We start from the raw sequence: 23,226 nt of genomic DNA, 5'->3' as shown, positions 1-23,226 counted from the left end.
GATGAAAGAGAAATCTGGATATAGCCTAGGATATTTAAGATATTGTTACAGCCAGCTGCTACACCAGCTCTGAACTTCTCAAGCCAGAATTAATGAGAAAAAAAATAAATTCTTAATTTTTAAAACCTCAGCTAAGTTTCAAAAGCAATACTTAACTGTTGGAATCTTATGACTTTCAATCCTACTCTTGGGAACTTCTGGTCAAAGAAAGGAAAAATTGTACATAAAGATATTTTCTATATTGGATTAACACTGAAAACATTAAATACCCAACAATGAGAGAATGTTTAAATTCTGGTAAAACACAACTTAAGACTACTAGGCTACCATTTAAAACTCAGTTTTTTGAGGGAATTTCCTGGCAGTCCAGTGGTTTGGACTCCTTGCTTTGATGGCTGAGGGCCCAGGGTTCAATCCCTGGTTAGGGAACTAAGATCCCACAAGCCATTGTGTGCCACCCCCCTCCCCCACTGCCAAAACCAACCTTTGGAAGACAACGTGGTAGAAAAGATTAAAATATAAAATTATATCTGCTCCATTTATAACTAGTGGCAAAACTATTGGTGGCCCGATCCACGTTTATTCCCAATCCTCTTTTCCTTTTCCATTTCCCATTAGAAAGATTGGAAAAGCTTACAATTTCGTTTTCCCATTCTTCTTGAAGCTAGAGGCAATTTATACATTCAAGGCCAACAGATGAACACAAGTCTGCTGTGGATTTCTGGAGAAGGTTTTGCTTTTATGAGAAAAGACTCAGATGTGGGAGGCTCTGCCTCCTTCCCCCACTTTTCTGTCTTGAACACAGACACACTGCGCTGCAGTGGCCATCTTACCATGAAGGAAACACTAACAGACTTTCGGACACCTTGGTAGAGTGGAGTCACTGAACCAATGCCAGCTCCTCTAGGATTCTTGTTATATGAGAAAAATAAATCCCTATTTGAAAAACCATTGCTACTTGGATCTTCCATCACTTAAAGTATGAAACACTCCCACCTGATATAGAAGTAGAAAAATTGTAAGTGATATGATAAAAGATGTGACAGAAAAATTAAAAGAGTTGACCTTCTATAGTATTACACAAAATGATTTGTAAAGAAAAAATTGCGTTTATGCAAGAAAGCTTTTAAAAATAAAAATACTGAGCTTAAAGGGAAAACATGAGACTAACTTTGTTGCTAACCATGACCACACATGCCATATAAACTAGGTCATCTTAATTCTAATACCAAGGACATTAGTCTGCTGTCTTGTTTTGTTAAAGAGTCAAACAAAATTGAGTAACCAAAACATATTTTCAATAAAATTTTATATGTGTATATGTAAATAAACAACAAAACAGCACCAAAGACCTCTGTACAATTTCACCATACAGTTTCCGTGTAGGATGCTTCATCAATCAATCTTTCACTTTTGCTTTAAAAGCACGTGATTACAGAAAACTGCTTATTCATTAAAAACTGGGTAAGATCTTTCAAAGATACCTCAGATGTTCAAAATAATACAATCTGTCTTCTGAAGATCAACGTGAGTTGCACAGGTTAAGCTGAAGACTCTTCACACAGTGCTGAAAATGTGAGGCAATCTGCACTTGAACTGGCACTGCACTTCCTCACACTCAGGCTGTCTTCATCACAAGTATCTTCTATCCCTCAGATATCAGCTACATCAAGATGGCTCATCAGCCAAGTCACGCTGGTCAAAATACCTGGTGAAAAAAGAATTTGCACAGTGAAGGAAAGCATAAAATGAAAAGGGAACTTATGAACTGGGAGAAAATATTTGCAAACAATGTGATCCATGAGGGTATAATTTCCAAAATAAAAAAAGCAGCTCATGCAACTCAAAAACCAAAAAACCCAATAAAAAAAATGAGCAGAAAACCTATAAAGACATTTCTTCACAGAAGACACACAGCTGGCCAAGAGGCACATGAAAAGATGCTCAACATCACTAATTTTTTGAGAAATGCAAATCAAAACTACAATGAGGTATCACCTCACGCCAGTCAGAATGGCCATCATCAAATGATGGAAAGGGTATGGAGAAAAGGGAACTCTCCTACACTGTTGGTAGGAATGGAAATTGGTGCAGCCACTATGGAAAAACAGTATGGAGGTTCCTAAAAAGAATTAAAAATAGAGTTACCATATGATCTAGCAATCCCACTCCTGGGCATATATCTGGAGAAAACTCTAAAAAGGTACATGTATATACACATATAAGGAATATTACTAAGCTATAAAAAACAATGAAATAATGCTATTTGCAGCAATTTGGATGGACCTAAAGACTATCATACAAGGTGAAGTAAGTCAGACAAAGATAAACACCATATGATATCACTTTTATGTGGAATCTAAAAAAACGATACAAATGAACAAAATGATACAAAACAGACACAGACCCACAGGCATAGAAAACAAGTTTATGGTAACTGAAGGAGAAAGGTGAGGGGCAGGGCAGGGGAGAATGAATTAGGAGTTCCCAATGAGCAGATAAGTCCCTAGCAGTCCACTAAGGACTTCCCTCTAAGGAGACACCCCTCGTCCAAGGTAAGGAGCAATGGCTGCACTTTGCTGGAACAGCCGTGAAGAGATACCCCACGCCCAAGATAAGAGAAACCCAAGTAAGACGGTAGGTGTTGCAAGAGGGCATCAGAGGGCAAACACACTGAAACCATACTCACAGAAAACTAGTCAATCTAATCACACTAGGACCACAGCCTTGTCTAACTCAATGAAACTAAGCCATGCCCATGGGGCAACCCAAGATGGGCGGGTCATGGTGGAGAGATTTGACAGAATGTGGTCCACTGGAGAAGGGAATGGTAAACCACTTCAGTATTCTTGCCTTGAGAACCCCATGAACAGTATGAAAAGGCAAAATGATAGGATACTGAAAGAGAAACTCCCCAGGTCAGTAGGTGCCCAATATGCTACTGGAGATCAGTGGAGAAATAACTTCAGAAAGAATGAAGGGATGCAGCCAAAGCAAAAACAATACCCAGCTGTGGATGTGACTGGTGATAGAAGCAAGGTCCGATGCTGTAAAGAGCAATATTGCATAGGAACCTGGAATGTCAGGTCCATGACACTGGCAAGGCAAACTGGAAGTGGTCAAACAAGAGATGGCAAGAGTGAATGTCGACATTCTAGGAAATCAGCGAACTGAAATGGACTGGAATGGGTGAGTTTAACTCAGATGACCATTATATCTACTACTGCGGGCAGGAATCCCTCAGAAGAAATGGAGTGGCCATCATGGTCAACAAAAGAGTCCGAAATGCAGTACTTGGATGCAATCTCAAAAACGACAGAATGATCTCTGTTCGTTTCCAAGGCAAACCATTCAATATCACAGCAATCCAAGTCTATGCCCCAACCAGTAATGCTGAAGAAGCTCAAGTTGAACGGTTCTATGAAGACCTACAAGACCTTTTAGAACTAACACCCAAAAAAGACGTCCTTTTCATTATAGGGGACTGGAATGCAAAAGTAGGAAGTCAAGAAACACCTGGAGTAAAAGGCAAATTTGGCCTTGGAATACGGAATGAAGCAGGGCAAAGACTAATAGAGTTTTGCCAAGAAAATGCACTGGTCATAACAAACACCCTCTTCCAACAACACAAGAGAAGACTCTACACATGGACATCACCAGATGGTCAACACCGAAATCAGACTGATTATATTCTTTGCAGCCAAAGATGGAGAAGCTGTATACAGTCAGCAAAAACAAGACCAGGAGCTGACTGTGGCTCAGATCATGAACTCCTTATTGCCAAATTCAGACTTAAATTGAAGAAAGTAGGGAAAACCACTAGACCATTCAGGTATGACCTAAATCAAATCCCTTATGATTATACAGTGGAAGTGAGAAATAGATTTAAGGGCCTAGATCTGATAGATAGAGTGCCTGATGAACTATGGAATGAGGTTCGTGACACTGTACAGGAGACAGGGATCAAGACCATCCCCATGGAAAAGAAATGCAAAAAAGCAAAATGGCTGTCTGGGGAGGCCTTACAAATAGCTGCAAAAAGAAGAGAAGCGAAAAGCAAAGGAGAAAAGGAAAGATATAAACATCTGAATGCAGAGTTCCAAAGAATAGCAAGAAGAGATAAGAAAGCCTTCTTCAGCGATCAATGCAAAGAAATACAGGAAAACAACAGAATGGGAAAGACAAGGGATCTCTTCAAGAAAATCAGAGATACCAAAGGAACATTTCATGCAAAGATGAGCTCGATAAAGGACAGAAATGGTATGGACCTAACAGAAGCAGAAGATATTAAGAAGAGATGGCAAGAATACACAGAAGAACTGTACAAAAAAGATCTTCATGACCCAGATAATCACGATGGTGTGATCACTCACCTAGAGCCAGACAACCTGGAATGTGAAGTCAAGTGGGCCTTAGAAAGCATCACTACGAACAAAGCTAGTGGAGGTGATGGAATTCCAGTTGAGCTATTCCAAATCCTGAAAGATGATGCTGTGAAAGTGCTGCACTCAATATGCCAGCAAATTTGGAAAACTCAGCAGTGGCCACAGGACTGGAAAAGGTCAGTTTTCATTCCAATCCCAAAGAAAGGCAATGCCAAAGAATGCTCAAACTACCACACAATTGCACTCATCTCACACGCTAGTAAAGTAATGCTCAAAATTCTCCAAGCCAGGCTTCAGCAATATGTGAACCGTGAACTTACTGATGTTCAAGCTGGTTTTAGAAAAGGCAGAGGAACCAGAGACCAAATTGCCAACATCTGCTGGATCATGGAAAAAGCAAGAGTTCCAGAAAAACATCTATTTCTGCTTTATTGACTATGCCAAAGCCTTTGACTGTGTGGATCACAATAAACTGTGGAAAATTCTTCAAGAGATGGGAACACCAGACCACCTGATCTGCCTCTTGAGAAATTTGTATGCAGATCAGGAAGCAACAGTTAGAACTGGACATGGAACAACATGTTCCATGTTGTTCCAAATAGGTTCCAAATAGGAAAAGGAGTTCGTCAAGGCTGTATATTGTCACCCTGTTTATTTAACTTATATGCAGAGTACATCATGCGAAATGCTGGGCTGGAAGAAACACAAGCTGAAATCAAGATTGCCGGGAGAAATATCAATAACCTCAGATATGCAGATGATACCACCCTTATGGCAGAAAGTGAAGAGGAACTAAAAAGCCTCTTGATGAAAGTGAAAGTGGAGAGTGAAAAAGTTGGCTTAAAGCTCAACATTCAGAAAACGAAGATCATGGCATCTGGGCCCATCACTTCATGGGAAATAGAGGGGAAACAGTGGAAACAGTGTCAGACTTTATTTTTCTGGGCTCCAAAATCACTACAGATGGTGACTGCAGCCATGAAATTAAAAGACACTCACTCCTTGGAAGGAAAGTTATGACCAACCTAGATAGCATATTGAAAAGCACAGACAGTATTTTGTCAACAAAGGTCCGGCTAGTCAAGGCTATGGTTTTTCCCGTGGTCATGTATGGATGTGAGAGTTGGACTGTGAAGAAGGCTGAGCACTGAAGAATTGATGCTTTTGAACTGTGGTGTTGGAAAAGACTCTTGAGAGTCCCTTGGACTGCAAGGAGATCCAACCAGTCCATTCTGAAGGAGATCAGCCCTGGGATTTCTTTGGAAGGAATGATGCTAAAGCTGAAACTCCAGTACTTTGGCCACCTCATGCGAAGAGTTGACTCACTGGAAAAGTGTCTGATGCTGGGAGGGATTGGGGGCAGGAGGAGAAGGGGACGACAGAGGATGAGATGGCTGGATGGCATCACTGACTTGATGGACGTAAGTCTGAGTGAACTCCAGGAGTTGGTGATGGATAAGGAGGCTTGGCGTGCTGCAATTCCTGGGATCACAAAGAGTCGGACACGACTCAGCGACTGATCTGATCTGATCTGAAGGACTTCCCTCGTGGCTCAGATGGTAAAGTGTCTGCCTATAACGCAGGAGATCTGGGTTTGATCCCTGGGTTGGGAAGATCCTCTGGAGAAGGAAATGGCAACCCACTCCAGTACTCTTGCTTGGAAAATCCCATGGATGGAGAAGCCTTGTAGGATATGGTCCATGGGGTTGAAAAAAGTCAGACACGACTAAGCGACTTCACTTCACTTCACTTCAATGAGTAGATATAAAGTACTACATACAAAATAAACAAGGTCCTACTGTACAGCACAGTGAACTATATTCAATACCTTGTAATAAACTATAATGGGAAAAAATCTGAAAAAGAATAGAATATATATATATACACATGCATAACTGAATCACTTTGCCAAACACCAGAAACTAGTACAACATTGTAAATCAATTATATTCAATTTAAAAAAATTATACTTAAAAATATTAATTGCAGCACATTCGAAAAGATATATCTATATACATACATAAGGAATATTACTCAGCTATAAAAAATAATGTTTTTGTAATAGCAAAAGACCACAAACAACCCAAATATCCATCAATAAAGCGACTGGCTCAATAAACTACAGTACATCTACACAGTGAAACATTACAAAGCTTTTATAAAAAAAGGAATGAGGAAAATATCTACACTGCTACCATGTGATTCCCAGGATTCATTAAGTGAAAAAATAAAGCACAGAATGGAAAGCTAAGTACGTTATGTTTTGTAAGCATGTGCAGGGTATATATACATTTGCTTATATTTTTAGAAAAGAAACAGTGAATGGGAGGATAAATAAAAAATTAACGATAAAACAGATAACTACAAAAGGGAGAAAAGAGACTAGAGGATAAAGGTGGATTCTAAAATGCTCCAATACAAATTACAATTTTAACTTTGGAACAATGTGAATATTTTATGAAATTATAAAACAAGTTTAACTGAAAATACCATCAGTAACCAGACTCCACTAAATGAATCTTCTCCTATACTGGGTTGGTGGCATAAATCAAACAGGAGAATAATTCCAAGTAATCTTAAACATGATGTTCTGATATATGTAACTAGTAAGATATAGCATGGACAAAAAGAACTGCAAAGAATTCTTAAAGGGACTTCAACAGTTTTACAACTGGCCATATTGTTAGTATTGTTATTCTGAAACTACCATGTGCATATTGTAGGATAAAGTCAATAATTACGTTATTAAGAAAAAATCAAGTAATCTTAAATTAGAACTGAAATATCAACTTAGACCTATGATTTTATTTTTCTTTCTAAAAAATACATACTTCATACCTGTGTTCAATGAAAAGGCCTAAATGCAATGACCAACCCAAAAACACCTAGCTTCCCTAATGTTCAAATTGTGGACTCTAGATACCATTTTCTACTTTGAAAGAGGAACGAACACTCCCAGGAGAAGAGATTAATTCCAGATCTGGATCCAGAAGTGCGCAAGATATAACTGAGTCATTTTGGCAGAGCAGAAAGTAAGAAAGCTATCAAAAGACCACTGAGGTTATAGACCAAAAAGCACAGGAACTGATCTGAAGGGTTCCCACTATCGAAAATAGAACAATTTGAGCATCAAAAAGAATGACTGCTATATCCCTTTACCTGAATGCGAAGATCAACCTCACACCGCTCTACCAGAGACAACTAGACACTGTATGCTTCCTGATGTGACACAAGAGCACACAGTTGTGTAAACACACACACAAACAAACCCCGTTATATATAATCAAACCTCTAGACCTACCTACCAGTTTACAGAAAACATGCAAGATAAATGAACCATTAAACACCACCATGCAGTTAGCTGTCAAAACCAAAATATGGGAAATTTTACAAGTCAAAGGATCCCGTTTTTTCAACAAATAAATAGCAAAGAAAAAAACCAGAAGGCCTGATGGGGGTACTTAAGAGACATACCAGACAAATGCAACGAGTGAATCCTACTTGGATCCTGGTTTGAACAAACATAAAAAGACATTCTTGGGACACTTAGGGAATATGAAACGACTGGGCATCAGATACTGAGTTATCACTAAATTTACTGGGTATGAGCCCAATATTACAGTCATGTTTTTTTAAAAGCCCTTTATCAGTCAGATACACCAAAACAGGAGAAATAATATGTCCAATATTTGTTTAAAATATATTAACAAAACAGATAAATGAAACATGCTGGTGTAGTTAGTAACTGTGGAACCTGGGTGGTGGATTGGTCTGGGGGGTTTATTTTACTATATTTTTATGTGTTTAAAAATCTCTAAAATAAGAAGCATAAAAATTAATTATGATTGGTAAAATAATTAAGGTGGCTAACAGTTATTGAGGGGCTTCCCCAGTGGCTCAGTAGTAAAGAATCTGCCTGCAATGCAGGAGACCCGGGTTAGATCCCTGGTTTGGGAAGATCCCCTGGAGGAGAGCATGGCAACCCACTCCACTACTGTTGCCTAGAGAATCCCACGGACAGAGGAGCCTGGTGGGCCACAGTCTAGAGGGTCACAAAGAGTCAGACATTACACTGAAGCAACTATGCATGCACAACAGTTATTGGATCCTGTTTGAATGGCATCCTACTCATCTGATAAGGTATTTCTATGAATTAGCAGCCATTGCCTTAAAGCTATCAAAAGAAAACCAACAACAAAAAACACAAAAGACTTATAACCATTTAAGTTACTTACACTGAAGCTGTTACAACAGAGTCAAGGCCTATGTTATCTGGTTATCAAACCTGCTATAACCTATAGGTTTTCCTAAGTCAAGTCTATAGCCTCAGAAATGTCTGCCCTACCTTCTAAGGATTAAATGAGTTCCTATTTTGAAGCACTAAGAAAAATGCCTGGCACAAACTGACCAGTAAGTATTAATTACCATCATTAGCATAATTATCGGAGAAGGCAGTGGCAGCCCACTCCAGTACTCTTGCCTGGAAAATCGCATGGATGGAGGAGCCTGGTGGGCTGCAGTCCATGGGGTTGCTAACAGTGGGACATGATTGAGCGACTTCATTTTCACTTTTCACTTTCATTCAGTGGAGAAGGAAATGGCAACCTACTCCAGTGTTCTTGCCTGGAGAATCCCAGGGACAGGGGAGCCTGGTGGGCTGCCGTCTATGGGGTCGCACAGAGTGGGACACGACTGAAGTGACTTAGCAGCAGCAGCAGCATAATTATTATAGATCAAGAAACTACATGCTGAATGTGTTTATATTTTGAAAAAGTATCTCATTTGGTAATGGGAAAAATGAACATAGTATTACTTAACATCCCAATATTTAAATATATTATAAAACATTTATAAGTTATTAGTGTTGGAATAAAAACAGACCAATGAACAAAAATAGCAAGTCAGAAAGAGACCTAAAATAAATACGTGTTTATGTATACACATATTCACATACAAGAATTTAGAATATGAAGACAGTTTCATGTAAATTCCAGGTGGAATTTTAATGTAAGAAATGAAATAAAAAATATACTAAATAAAAATATGTCCCAACTGAAAATGAACAAAGGACACAGCAATTTAAAAAAACTGCAATAAAATGGAACATATTCTATCCTTATGGATAACCATACAAAGAAAATAAAAATAATCTGCATCTTTTTATTACTAGAATGGAAATATTTACATCAACTGAAAACGCTCAGTGTTGAACAGTAGAAGATGGGCACTCTCACCAACATTTTAGTGGGAACCCAGAGTGGTATGATCTTTCTAGAAGGCAAATGCAATAAATATCTCAGTTTTACAAGTACATGCAAGCCCTTTAATTTATTTCCAGGAATTTGCCCTTAAGCAATAAATAGAGCTGTATGTATAAGAATCTTCAATGCAGCATTATTTATAGAGAAAAACTAGAAATAAAGGGAATTGTGATACATATAATGCTGTTTCCTTATGCCTCAACTTCCTCACTGTAAAATGGAAACAATACTTTCTACCACCATTAATAATGCTATTATAAAGCAAGAAGTCAAGGATTACTCACCTGCTAACCAAGCAGATTAATAAATTCAAAGCAGGAACCCTTTCATCATCTTTGCTGTCCTAAAAAGTAAGAAGAAAAAAAGAAAGCTTGAAATGTCATTTGTTATCCCCTAATTTTTTCTTCTTCTTTTATTGTGGCCTCGCAGCATTTGGGATCTTAGTTCCCTGACCAGAGGTCAAACCCATGCTCCCTGTGGTGGAAGCAGAGTTTTAACCACTGGATTGCCAGCAAAGCCCCAACCACCTAATATTCTTGAAGGAAGTTTCCTTTCAAGGTGCAAACCATGAACATTTTATTAGATAACAATAATAATCACATGGATATAGAAAACATCAAAGAAAACAGAGAAACTGTAGAGTTAATGATTCCTTGAGAAACATCTAAGATGTTCTTTTAAAGAAAGCTCCTGAATAGGTCCTAGAAAGGAATAAGAGTTTAGAGCTCTAAGGAGGTTAACTTGGGAGAGATACTTTTTCTGATTGCCAAGACTGAAAAAAGCCTGTGTCCTAACTGAACACTAATGGAAAAAACATATATAAACATATTTTAAAGAAAATATTTCAGATCAGGGCTCTCAATGACAAAGGAAGTTGTTCCTGAACTATACATTTCCTAAAATTCACTTTAAATATCTAGTGAGTAGTAAGTTACATTTTGCTCGGAGTACAGGGCATTTAAATTAGTCTGTGTCATCTCCTGGAAGTTTAATGAAAATATTTTGGAGTAGTCAGTGGAGAACAGTTATATATTTTGTACAGGTGAAAGAAGGAATGAAAAAAAAATCAGCTTAGCCTGGCATCGAATTAATTTACATTGTAATGCTGCAGGCATGAGTTAAAGGGTCTAACCTGAAAAATTCAAAACCATTGTTATGCCAGAGACTGTTGGTTGACCACTCTGGCTTCTTGATTCCCCTTATTATGTAGCAAATGAAGCTCATTTTTAGATGGGTACACTGCCACTCAACTAAAATAAACATTTCCTATAGTTCCTTATGGTCATGTGACCGAATTCTGGCCAGATGTGCTTGTAAGAGGCTCTGAGAAGGCTCTTCAGAGGGGAGGACCTTCCCTTCTCCCCAGCTTCCTTTAGTGAAACATACTGGCGGAGCCTGGATTGTGAAGTGAGCCTGGGGAGGGAAACCCCAAGTGGCAGAACCCGAAGGCCTGGTTATGCCACCTTAGGTCTAATCTGCCTGCCTTCAGACTCCCTTTGTCTGAGAAAAACACCTCCATTTTACTTAAGATAATGCTATTTTGGACTCTTCTACTACACGGCTAAATCTAATCCTGACTAACAACATAGTCCACCTTTTGTTATTTCACTGAAATCATTCTTTACCACCACAGAAGCTGCTGAGTGCTTCCGACGTGAAACAGTGAGTCTGAACTTACCACCAGAAGCCTCACTTCAGAGCACCTTCTTGCAAGCTGCCGAATCAGTGAATGAGCCTCCGGTAATAAAGGTTTTTCAAGACAAGCCAATAAAGCATAAAGCCATCTTCCCTATACAGGATTTAAAAAAGTAATAAGTAGGCAAACTACACCATAAGTTTAATTTATAATCACTTAATTGTACCTCAGAAAGGCCGTTATCAAGTTATATTCCACCAGCAGTACACATGACTGAGTTTATTTGGAGCAACACATCACTCCAGGGACTACTCAAAAGTGTTAGAACAAAGTTTAAATAGCCATTTGTGCAACACACTAAGTTAGCTCCTCAAGGAACCCCAAGTCAATGGCTTTTTTTTCCATTTAAAAAAAAAAAATGGTTTCGCTCTATTCAAGCTTTATTTCAATGACTTTTTCTTGAACAAAAAGATTCACATCTAGGTTTCTTTCATAAAGGGTGAGTGGGATTCTCTTCTACGTGAAAAGAGCAGGTATACATTTAAACTTGACCAGAAGCTTCTGGATGGCAAAGATTATATCTTGTGTTTTGACTGGGAGCCTTGAAGCTTCAGATACACTCTCTTTTGCAAATATCCACAATAGTGAAAAATACTTGTTTTTAAAATCAAATCTAACTGCAAAGGATGATAAAATTTCTTATTAGGGGATTAAGTGGGCAATTCATTTACATAACATCTATCAAATTTACCCAGTTTTGAAGGTGAAAAATTTTTAAGCTGTGAGTGTAAAGCAATAAAACAGAAGGGCAGTACAGTCGAGTTGGTCAGAGTACAGCCAAACTGCCCCAGCATGAGTCTCAGTTCTGCCAGTTATAATCTGTGTGCCCTCAGGGAAGATACTGAATCCCTATGTGCTCCAGTCTCCTCATCTATAAAATGGAAATAACAGCTCACAGGTTATTGAAGGATTCAAGGAGTTATTATACATAAAATCCTTAGAACGAAGCCTGGCACATATATTTGCTATTATTCCTATTTCTGATATTCTTTAGTGGACTGGATTTCAAAGCCATTTTAGAAAACGCATTTCAAACTTCTCTAAGCCAGGACTATTTGAAATGGGGTCTGCGGACTGGTAGCCATCCTGTTTGTTACTGATCTGTGAAAATATAAGCAGATTCTCCCAGGATATAAACCAACTATTCGGTTGATTTTTTTTTCTCCCCAATGCAAGATTCTCAATGAAGGAAGTACTATGTTGATTAACATTCTATTGTAAGTTCCTTATTTTACTGCAAACAAGCAATTGTCTGCATTATACATACAGATGAATAACACACATATATATATAATGTAGAACCATAGCTTACATATAAGGTAAGTATATATAATTTGTCTGCATTATGAAAAGAAAAAGATGCAGTACTACCAATTCCGGAGTAAAGTCTCTTTCTCCAAACCAATTATTCAGATATTCCAAGACACTGGTTACTGTTGCCTAAAAAAAGGGGGAGGGGTAAGAGATGGAAGAACATCATTAGTAATAAAACACTGACAAGTTCAAGCTGAGTTACATTAAGTTCAGTGAGAAAGCAACTCTGTTTAAAATGGACTTCTTCTTTAGACTTAAAGAGAAACCTTTAACTCTATTTAATAATTTGATTAGATGGAACACTCAGTGAGATGAGGCTGTTTTGAGAAATATTTTTATATATTTTCTATTATCAACACGGTTTAAATCCTAGGATTTAGTTAGTAACTACTAATGTAGTTCAGAACTATTTTTTTAAAATTCCCCACTCTCTTAAAAAAATGTCTTTGCATAAATTCAGCTTATTTGCATTAAATCAAAGTACAAATCTAAACACAAAGTTAGCTAGAGAAAATTAATTTTAAAGCTATATATCGATAGACTTTATCAAATTCTCTAGCTTATTCTAGTATAGATGCTGCTGCTGCTAAGTCGCTTCAGTCGTGTCCGACTCTGTGCGACCCCATAGACGGCAGCCCACCAGGCTCCCCCGTCCCTGGGATTCTCCAGGCAAGAACACTGGAGTGGGTTGCCATTTCCTTCTCCAATGCAGGAGAGTGAAAAGTGAAAATGAAGTTGCTCAGTCGTGTCCAACTCTTAGCGACCCCATGGACTACAGCCTACCAGGCTCCTCCATCCATGCGATTTTCCAGGCAAGAGTACTGGAGTGGGGTGCCATTGCCTTCTCCGTAATATAGATGGGACACTTACAAGTCACTCTCATTGAATTTAGTATAATCATTAGAGTATCTTAATGTAAATGATCAAGTAAGTAAAACTGTAGGCCAGTATATTATTTACAACAGAGTATGACTTGTTAAAAAAATTTATTTTCCAAGGGTATCCAATATATGTGAATACTAAACAATCAAAGTTTTATTTGCTCTTTAAGTGGGTAAAAGAGTTCCTAGTGCTGAGAGACTAAACAACTAAAATTCATATTGCTTCCCTTTTGACGCAAGAAATTCAAATTTCATTCTTAATGAAGTGTGCCCAACATCTGGAACTAGAAATAGCAATCTAACCTTAGTATTTTTTTCAAACCCCATCATCTAAGACTTATGACTGAAACATAAACGTATGAATAGTTTAGCACCATGATAAAGAGCATGAGTTCTGAAGTGAGATCAACCTGGGACTGAATTCCAGTGCTGCCATTAAAATTTGCTAATAAACCACAATGACTTAATCGCCAACTGTTTCCTCATTTACTAAAAAAAAGTAGATTAATAATAATTCCCCATATAAGGTTGTAGTGAGGATTAAATAAGAATTTTAAAGAGTTTAGGACAGGATCTTACATACTGTAAATATTAAATAAATGTATTCAAATATCTTAACACACACTGCAAACAGAAGAATGCATATATTCTTATTATTATTAGATATATTTTACCTGATTCATTCTGCTAACAATACTAAGCAAGGGAGGAAAACCAATCTGAAAGAAAAATGAGATTGAAGTTTACATTTTTTTTAATTGGTGAATTTCTCAAAATGCTGTTTTATAAAAACAAAAAATAGACAAAATTCATTCCTTATATATTACAATAAAACATTCCATGAACTACTATGCTAATAATGCCCAAGAAAACAATGTCTTGACACATGAATATATAAATGTAAAAATATAGAATGATTTGAGTAATGAAGATATTAAAATAAAGCATGTAATAGAAACACAGTATGGTATCAGTAAGTTGTGCACACTCTTTCAAAAATCTTTAGCTAAAGTAAACATTTTGGGGAAGTATGGGTACTTGAATGAGTTCTTTCAAACCTAATCTCCTTTAAATACAATTATTTTGGACTTTAATGTTGAGAGCTTTGATTATGAAAACAGTACCGACTTAGAGAAACTTAAGTGGACACACATTAAAGTGTATTTTGCAATAATAAACTGAAAAAATATACATTCTTTGCCAAATTAAAAAATTTTGAAAAGTAACATACATTAGGGATATAACCCAATAGAAGAAATGCTGTATGAGAAACAGCATCAAATTAGCTCCCAGAGAACTGAATCTGTCTACACTCCCACCACCATGCATTAAGAGTGCCTGTTTTTCCAGCCCTTATTAAGAGTATGTCAAACTTGCTTTACCAATGGTAACTGAAAAATGCCAGCTCAGTGGAGCTGTAAGTAATGTTTTGATTTTAAGTGAGTTTCCGCATCTTCTCATATAAGAACAATTTGTATTTCCTTCCTGTGAAATGTCTCTTTACATCCTTTGCTTGTTTTTTTTTTTTAAATTGGGGTCTTGGTCTTTTTTAGTGATTTTCAGCGCTTTGACATTTAGGGGGTAAACTACTTTTAAATGAGAAAAACAAAACGTGACACCAAAGAGGAAACAATAAATACCTATTCAACAGAACAGACAACATGGTATAGGGAGTTACCAGTAATGCAGATGTATGAACATCTGCAAGCTTGGGGGCAGGTGAATCCTGAAGGACAAGTAACAGCTGGCCACATACTTTATTATTAAAGTCATATGAAATATAAATAATCTTTATATTTATAAAATATAAATTAAATATAGCCTCAACATTTCACTGCCAGAAAATGCAATTTATTAAGCATTTTTAAGCACCTGAGTCAAGTTTTCCTTTGTTTCTCTGACTACTCAGAACTCATTGTTTGACCCTTGCCTAATCATTAAAAAAAAGTCCTATCTAGCTCAAAAAATTATTAAACAGCTAAAGCACATACTGTTTTAGAAAATACGCTGATATAAACCAGTCATATATTATTTGCTTTTTAAAACTTTTTTACAACCTTGGAAAACAAAAAAGCTATTATGCTTCTACGTTTAGCAAATGGGCTTACAAAAAGTCAGGAGACTGGATTTGGCCTAAGCTATATTCTGCTAAGTCTCTATACTGAATCTTGCACCAAAACTATGGCCTGTTTTTTGTTTGTTTAGTCACAGTATCACTTACTTGTACATAATCGATTCCAGGACTTTCACTTGCAGGTGGTCCAATAGCCCCTTCAGCACATAACCTTTCACCTAGACAAAATTTTTTCCAGCCTTCTTCATCTTCAGATCTTGGCTAAAAGAAAAAAAAAAATGAATTTACTTATGTATTTTCTTTAATACTGAACAATGAAAAAACAAGCGAGGATTCCTTCATATTCCCACCAGCTCACACAAGCATACAGTGCTTGTAATGGAGTGAACTGTGTCTCCTCAAAATTCGTACGTTGAAACCCTCACCTCCAGCATGTGATGGTTAGGAGACTGAGTCTTTATATCAGTGATTAAGTTAAAATGAGGTGGGAAGAGTGGGTCCTAATCCAATCTGCCTGACATCCTTGTGAGAAAGAGGAAATTTGGACAAAAAGACATTAGGGATGCATATGCACACAGAAGGCCATGTGCGGACACAGCTAGAAGATGGCCATCTGCAAGCCAGAGAGAGAGAGTGGCCCTTAGAGAAACCTGCTGACACCTCGATCTCAGCCCTCTAACCCACAAAGCTGTGAGAACACACCTTACTGTTTGGTAAGCTGCTCCATCTGTGGTGGTTTGTTACAGCAGTCCTAGCAAACCAGTACAGGACCCAAGTGGTCACACCACATGTGGGACACTTTTAGTCTGGATCATACTTTAATGAACACTGACAAGCAAGTATGTGCTCAAAAGAGGGTGATAAAGACGTAAAAAAAACCACACTAAGAATGCTTTCAAGAATGAAGCCTGTTTATCCCAAGGAAGGAGACATAATTACGTACTTCACATAAAAGGCTGTCCAATCAAAGAAGGAATAGATTTATTCTACACTGTCAGATGAAAAAAGCATGACCTTTCAGCACAACCTTAACAGAACCTAAAATTTTAAAAATATATATTTATTTATTTATAGTTGCTTTATAATACTGAGTGAGTTTCAGGCGTATAGCAAAGTGATTCAGTTAACAGAACAATTTTTATTTGGGCACATCACCTCACAAATCATTTTACATACACATGCAGTTTCCCCCCATGAGGATAAAGAGCTTTCATTATATTCTCAGGAGAACAAAACCCCTAAAAGGTAAAAGCCTACTGTCCTGGAACAACGTTTTCCCATTACTCCATTAAATCAGAGACTGTTTCTGCTTCAGGTAGCACTGAAAATCCTAATTATTACATATGGTTGGTGTTTAACAAATGATTAGATCAATCAATCAATGTTCAAATTTACATAGTTGCCTTCAGAGGTTGCTTTAAAAATTCGTCATCTTATAATTTACATATTTCTGCCATGATGAATATATATGTTCAGTTCAGTTCAGTCGCTCAGTTGTGTCCGATTCTTTGCGACCCCATGAATTGCAGCATGTCAGGCCGCCCTGTCCATCACCAACTCCCGGAGTTCACCCAGACTCACGTCCATCGAGTCAGTGATGCCATCCAGCCATCTCATCCTCTGTCGTCCCCTTCTCCTCCTGCCCCCAATCCCTCCCAGCATCAGTCTTTTCCAATGAGTCAACTCTTTGCATGAGGTGGCCAAAGTAATGGAGTTTCAGCTTTAGCATCAGTCCTTCCAATGAACAACCAGGGCTGATCTCCTTCAGAATGGACTGGTTGGATCTCCTTGCAGTCCAAGGGATTCTCAAGAGTCTTCTCCAACACCATAGTTCAAAAGCATCAATTCTTTGGCACTCAGCTTTCTTCACAGTCCAACTCTCACATCCATACATGACCACTGGAAAAACCATAGCCTTCACTAGACGGACCTTTGTTGGCAAAGTAATGTCTCTGCTTTTGAATACGCTATCTAGGTTGGTCATAACTTTCCTTCCAAGCAGTGTCTTCTAGTTTCATGGCTGCAATCACCATCTGCAGTGATTTTGGAGCCCAGAAAAATAAAGTCTGACACTGTTTCCACTGTTTCCCCATCTATTTCCCATGAAGTGATGGGACCAGATGCCATGATCTTCGTTTTCTGAATGTTGAGCTTTAAGCCAACTTTTTCACTCTCCTCTTTCACTTTCATCAAGAGGCTTTTTAGTTCCCCTTCACTTTCTGCCATAAGGGTGGTGTCATCTGCATATCTGAGGTTATTGACATCTCTCCCGGAAATCTTGATTGCAGCTTGTGCTTGTTCCAGCCCAGCATTTCTCATGATGTACTCTGCATATAAGTTAAATAAACAGAGTGACAATATACAGCCTTGACATACTCCTTTTCCTATCTGGAACCAGTATGTTGTTCCACGTCCAGTTCTAACTGTTGCTTCCTGACCTGCATATAGGTTTCTCAAGAGACAGGTCAGGTGGTCTGGTATTCCCATCTCTTTCAGAATTTGCCACAGTTTATTGTGATCCACACAGTCAAAGGCTTTGGCATAGTCAACAAAGCAGAAATTGATGTTTTTCTGGAACTCTCTTGCTTTTTCCATGATCCAGCAGATGGCAATTTGATCTCTGGTTCCTCTGCCTTTTCTAAAACCAGCTTGAACATCTGGAAGTTCACAGTTCATGTACTGTTGAAGCCTGGCTTGGAGAATTTTGAGCATTACTTTACTAGCGTGTGAGATGAGTGCAATTGTGTGGTAGTTTGAGCATTCTTTGGCATTGTCTTTCTTTGGGATTGGAATGAAAACTGACCTTTTCCAGTCTTGTGGCCACTGCTGAGTTTTCCAAATTTGCTGGCATATTGAGTGCGGCACTTTCACAGCATCATCTTTCAGGATTTGAAACAGCTCAACTGGAATTCCATCACGTCCACTAGCTTTGTTCGTAGTGATGCTTTCTAAGGCCCACTTGACTTCACATTCCAGGATGTCTGGCTCTAGGTGAGTGATTACACCATCATGATTATCTAGGTTGGGAAGATCTTTTTTGTACAGTTCTTCTGTGTATTCTTGCCACCTCTTCTTAATATCTTCTGCTTCTGTCAGGTCCATACCATTTCTGTCCTTTATCGAGCCCATCTTTGCATGAAATGTTCCCCTGGTATCTACTGCTATGTAATATTCCACTGTTTTGATGGAGGATCTTCATTTGTTAAATCAATTAATTATGTTGTCATTTCTCTTTTGACAAAATTATATCATTATCATGTTACTGATGCAGCTTCTTTTTGAATTACATAGGTACTCAAAAGTCCTTACCTTGAGCAAGGAAAAAATGTATCTACCTACCTACTGCCCTCTCCCTCTTCTTACCAGGAGGCCTCACCGTACAGTGAAAGGCTTTCGAATCAGACAAAGTTTGGTCTGTATCTCAGCTATACTTTTTATGAGTTAAATGATCTTGGGCAAGTGATCTTAGTGTCATTCACACTTTTCCTAGAGCAGAGCTTCCAACTAGTATACAGAAGCATATAGAGAGGTTATACTGAATCTCTCAGATTTCAGCTGGTAGTCTTAGGCCATGAGAACAGCTTCCTCCACTTATCCCAAAGTGACATCATTTAAAAGATGTTAGGAAGCACTGCCTAGAAGAAGCTTCTAAAATCTGAAATCTATGGGGAATTCCCTGGTGGGCCGATGGTTAGGACTCAGTGCTTACACTGCAGGAAGCACAGGTTTGATCACTGGTCAGGGAACCAAGATCCCACAGGGAGCATAGCATGGTCAAAAGAACCCCCTGAAATCTATGAACCACCTGAAACACTGAGCAAAATTGTATGAATAGGTGCATTTTCCCCTCTCTGAAAATAAAAAGCTTTCTTTTGATTCTCCAGATGAATATGAGACTCCCTAAGAGGTTAAAGAGGTTCCCTGTTTGCTCAGTGGTAAAGAATCGGCCTGCCAATGCAGGAGTCTCAGCTTCAATCCCTGGGTTGGAAATATCCCCTGGCAAAGGAAATGGCAACCCACTCTAGTATTCTTCCCTGGGAAATCCCATGGACAAAGGAGTCTGATGGGCTACACTCCATAGGGTTGCAAAGAGTCAGACACGACTGAGTGACAAACACTTTCACTTTTTCAATGGAGATACAGACATAGGGTACAGACTTGTGGACACAGTGTGGGAAGCAGAAAGTGGGAAGAATTGGGAGAGCAGCGTGGAACATACAAATTACCATGTAAAATAGACAGCCAGTAGAAATTTGCTGGATGAGACAAGGAACTCAAATCAGGTGCTCTGTGACAACCTAGAGGGGTTGGATGGGGTGGGAGGTACAAATGAGGTTCAAGAGGGAGGGGACATATATATATACCATTCATGTTGATGTAGGGCAGAAACCAATATAATATTGTAAAACAGTTATCGTCCAATTACAAATTTTAAAAAATTAGTCTGCTGCTGCTGCTAAGTCGCTTCAGTCGTGTCCGACTCTGTGCGACCCCAGAGACGGCAGCCACTAGGCTCCCCCGTCCCTGGGATTCTCCAGACAAGAACACTGGAATTGGTTGCCATTTCCTTCTCCAATGCATGAAAGCGAAAAGTGAAAGTGAAGTTGCTCAGTCCTGTCCAACTCCTAGCGATCCCATGGACTGCAGCCTACCAGGCTCCTCCGTCCATGGGATTTTCCAGGCGAGAGTACTGGAGTGGGTTGCCACTGCCTTCTGAGTCTAAGCTGATAAAACATGAAATAGTACCTTCCAGTCAGCCTGACAAACTTTACTAAAAAGTCAGTCACTGGTACTGGTACCATTACCTCATGAGGAAAATCCAAGAAGCCTTTATTCAATCTTTTTGTAAATACTGAAAATGTATTTACTTTCTTGAAAAAATGTCTAGAAGAACCTTTGCAGACTTGTAGAGACTGATCCAAAGTCTCTCAAGATGTGGATTAAGGGTGTCATAAACATAACTTGCATTACTTATTCTATCCTTTTCAGGCAAAAAGATAATGGAACTGTTACTATCAATAGTAGATGGGAGAGAATGAAAATAATATGGATTAAACAAGAGAATCTTTAAGAACTGGAAGTAAATACGGACTATTTCAAATAGTTATACACTGTACAACCTAAAGAGAGAAACTTACATACCATGGTCACATTACTATCCAACTGTTGTGATTTCCAGTGACTTCTATGTCTGTTCACACTCTAAAGGAAGAGAAATCAGACATATGATCTTCATAGAATGGATAACTCAAAAGAAATCAGTTGCTGCACAACATTCTAACAATCTTAAAGCCTGGAAAATATTTCAAATTGTATTATGTTGAGTGATTATAATAATAATAATTTGGTAACTGATTCATGAATATTCTTATCTTTATATATTTAGTAGTCCCAATTTTTCCAACTACAGTCTAAGAACAGAAAAAAATCTGAAGGAAGGCTTTAATTTGATTAAATGATTAAAGCACATCTACCTGCCGAACAGTCGAAAATTGTGCCACTTGTTGCTGTTGCCACTGAAGAGTGGGGGAGTATCCTTCCGGGGCAGGCTGGCATCCTGAAAGCTAAAGATCAGTTCATAAATTTTAGAATCAATGTTAAGTGTTACCACTAGAATCTCAAGCCTCTGCAAAGTAAAAGCAGAATCAAGAGGAAAAATGAGTAATAAAGCAAGTAAGACTATACAAGAAAGGAAGTACTTTTTGCAGATGTAAAAAAGGAGGCAATTCATTTATGTCTGAGTTTAAAACATCAGGAAAAGATCCTTATATAGTTGCTTTAGTAAAAGCAATGGAACAGTTTATAGTTGGAGTTTCTATAAAATCCAAATATGAGACCTAAAGATATAACCCAGTACTACCTTTCTATAATAGCAAAACTATTTGAAACAAAAAGACATAATGCAAATAAAACATTCTGGTATGAGCAGAATGCAAATAATTCAAGACATCTGACTTTACAAGGGCTACTTTTGTTTCTCAAAACAACACACAGGTCACAACTGATCACATATTGCCTTGAAATAAAAATGAGTATGGTCACATTTCAAAAGTCAGGTATACAAGATATCATCTGTCATCAACTAAATATTTCTGTAAAGGAATTATATGAAACATTATAGTGTCTGAGTTAAAATCTCCTGATAATAAACATCAGATAAACAAATAATTAGAACACAAAAGGAAAAGGAACTGTGGTAATTTAAAAACTGCTACTCTCCTTCCACCATAGGTTAAACAGCATCAAGTGGACCTTCTGTGGCTACTCCGTCCAGACTAGTTCTCCCTGTTACTTACTGGTCATTATATGTTAACTCTCTTCACAGCAATAGATATGATATATAACTGTTTGCTTTTTCAATGTTTTCCTCAGGAGAAGCAAATTCTACAAGGGTAGGGACTTTCTGTCTCATCCTCTGTTGTATTCCCAGTGCCTGGCACATACAGTTGCTTGGTTTAAAAATGTGCTGGATAAATAAGTGAATGAAAAGGTTCACAGTGGGCACCTAGGTAGAAAAGTGTGATACTTGGGTTTTTATTTTTAAAAAACAAAATCTAGTCAAATTCAAAACATACGAACTACTCTAAGATTAAACGCCAGCCCAATAATAATTATGAACTGGTAAAAGGTACCTTAAAAATAAAGGCTAGCATAAATAACCTATTTAAAGACTCCATGAAGACCGGATCATGCTCCTAAAATGTTATGAGCAAATCTCCAGGAATGTCAGGGTTACTGAAAGCCTCTCTGGAGGTAGTAAACGCCAGTTGTCCTTTTGGGGGAAAAAGTACAAGCAATTGTCTAACTGAACATACATAAGTCAAATCTTACATTGTAACTTAACCTGTCTCATACTTTCTTAGGGTGAGCCTCCATCTTTTAATTTGCGGGGAAGGAAAAAAAAAAAAAAAAATCCCCTGACATATAATAACACTCACAGAAATATTCACACTTTGCTTCCTTTTCAACTTCTTTGGGTCAATTTGAGCTACCACAACATCTGGACATTGAGCTGCTTCGATCCTACAAACAAGTAATAAATGCAAAAAAACGTGATTACTATTGTTCACGTGTAGTGTTAACAAGCGATCCAACTTCTACAGTTCAACATAAAATTACAAACTTCAGAATTGCAATGGAAGCTCTAAACAATAAATTTCTAAAATTATCTGGACTGAAAGCAATTTAAGAGCATGTATCTTGTCACGAGTAATCAGGTTTAATAAAATGAAGTTCACAGAAACTCGCTCACACAAAGATGTAATCAAGGGATTTTGTTCTGACAGAGTATGGGGACGGGACAGTACTGGGGCTTTATCGCACTTTGGGGTCGAGCGGGGTACGGGCGCTGTGCCCAAGGGCGTAAGGACAACCGGCCCACCCGCACAGGGTCCAACACTCACTGGACCCGCCTCAGGTATTCCTGGGGAGTCCTCGGAGGTACGCTGGGATCGAAACTTTCCGTCAAGTCGCAGGGCTCCACCGGCAAAAGCCGTGGCATCAACTCCTCCACCGCAGACTCCGCAGGTACCCACGCCATAGTTTTCAATGAAGAGCGTCCCACCCAGCGCATGCGCCAGAGCTGGGGGGTCACAGCGCAGGCGCACGTGAGGCG

At 38.3% G+C, this 23,226-nt stretch overlaps 1 protein-coding gene across 1 annotated transcript; it reads right to left on the bottom strand.

Annotated features, from left to right (window-relative positions):
- Positions 1–1,292: 1,292 nt before the first annotated feature.
- GEMIN2 (gem nuclear organelle associated protein 2) lies at positions 1,293–23,161 on the bottom strand. The gene is made up of 10 exons (XM_003587579.5): positions 23,015–23,161; positions 22,550–22,634; positions 21,086–21,175; positions 20,754–20,813; positions 15,759–15,872; positions 14,212–14,256; positions 12,714–12,782; positions 11,325–11,435; positions 9,931–9,989; positions 1,293–1,708 (listed from the first exon to the last, which is right to left on the bottom strand). The coding sequence occupies exons 1-10, from the start codon at positions 23,149–23,151 to the stop codon at positions 1,669–1,671; spliced, it is 810 nt and encodes a 269-aa protein (XP_003587627.2). The 5' UTR covers positions 23,152–23,161; the 3' UTR covers positions 1,293–1,668.
- Positions 23,162–23,226: the final 65 nt, after the last annotated feature.

Source organism: Bos taurus, chromosome 21 (assembly GCF_002263795.3).
Source record: "Bos taurus isolate L1 Dominette 01449 registration number 42190680 breed Hereford chromosome 21, ARS-UCD2.0, whole genome shotgun sequence".
Lineage (NCBI taxonomy): Eukaryota > Metazoa > Chordata > Mammalia > Artiodactyla > Bovidae > Bos > Bos taurus.
Note: the sequence above shows the minus strand (reverse complement) of the source record. Positions and strands in the feature narration are given on the sequence as shown.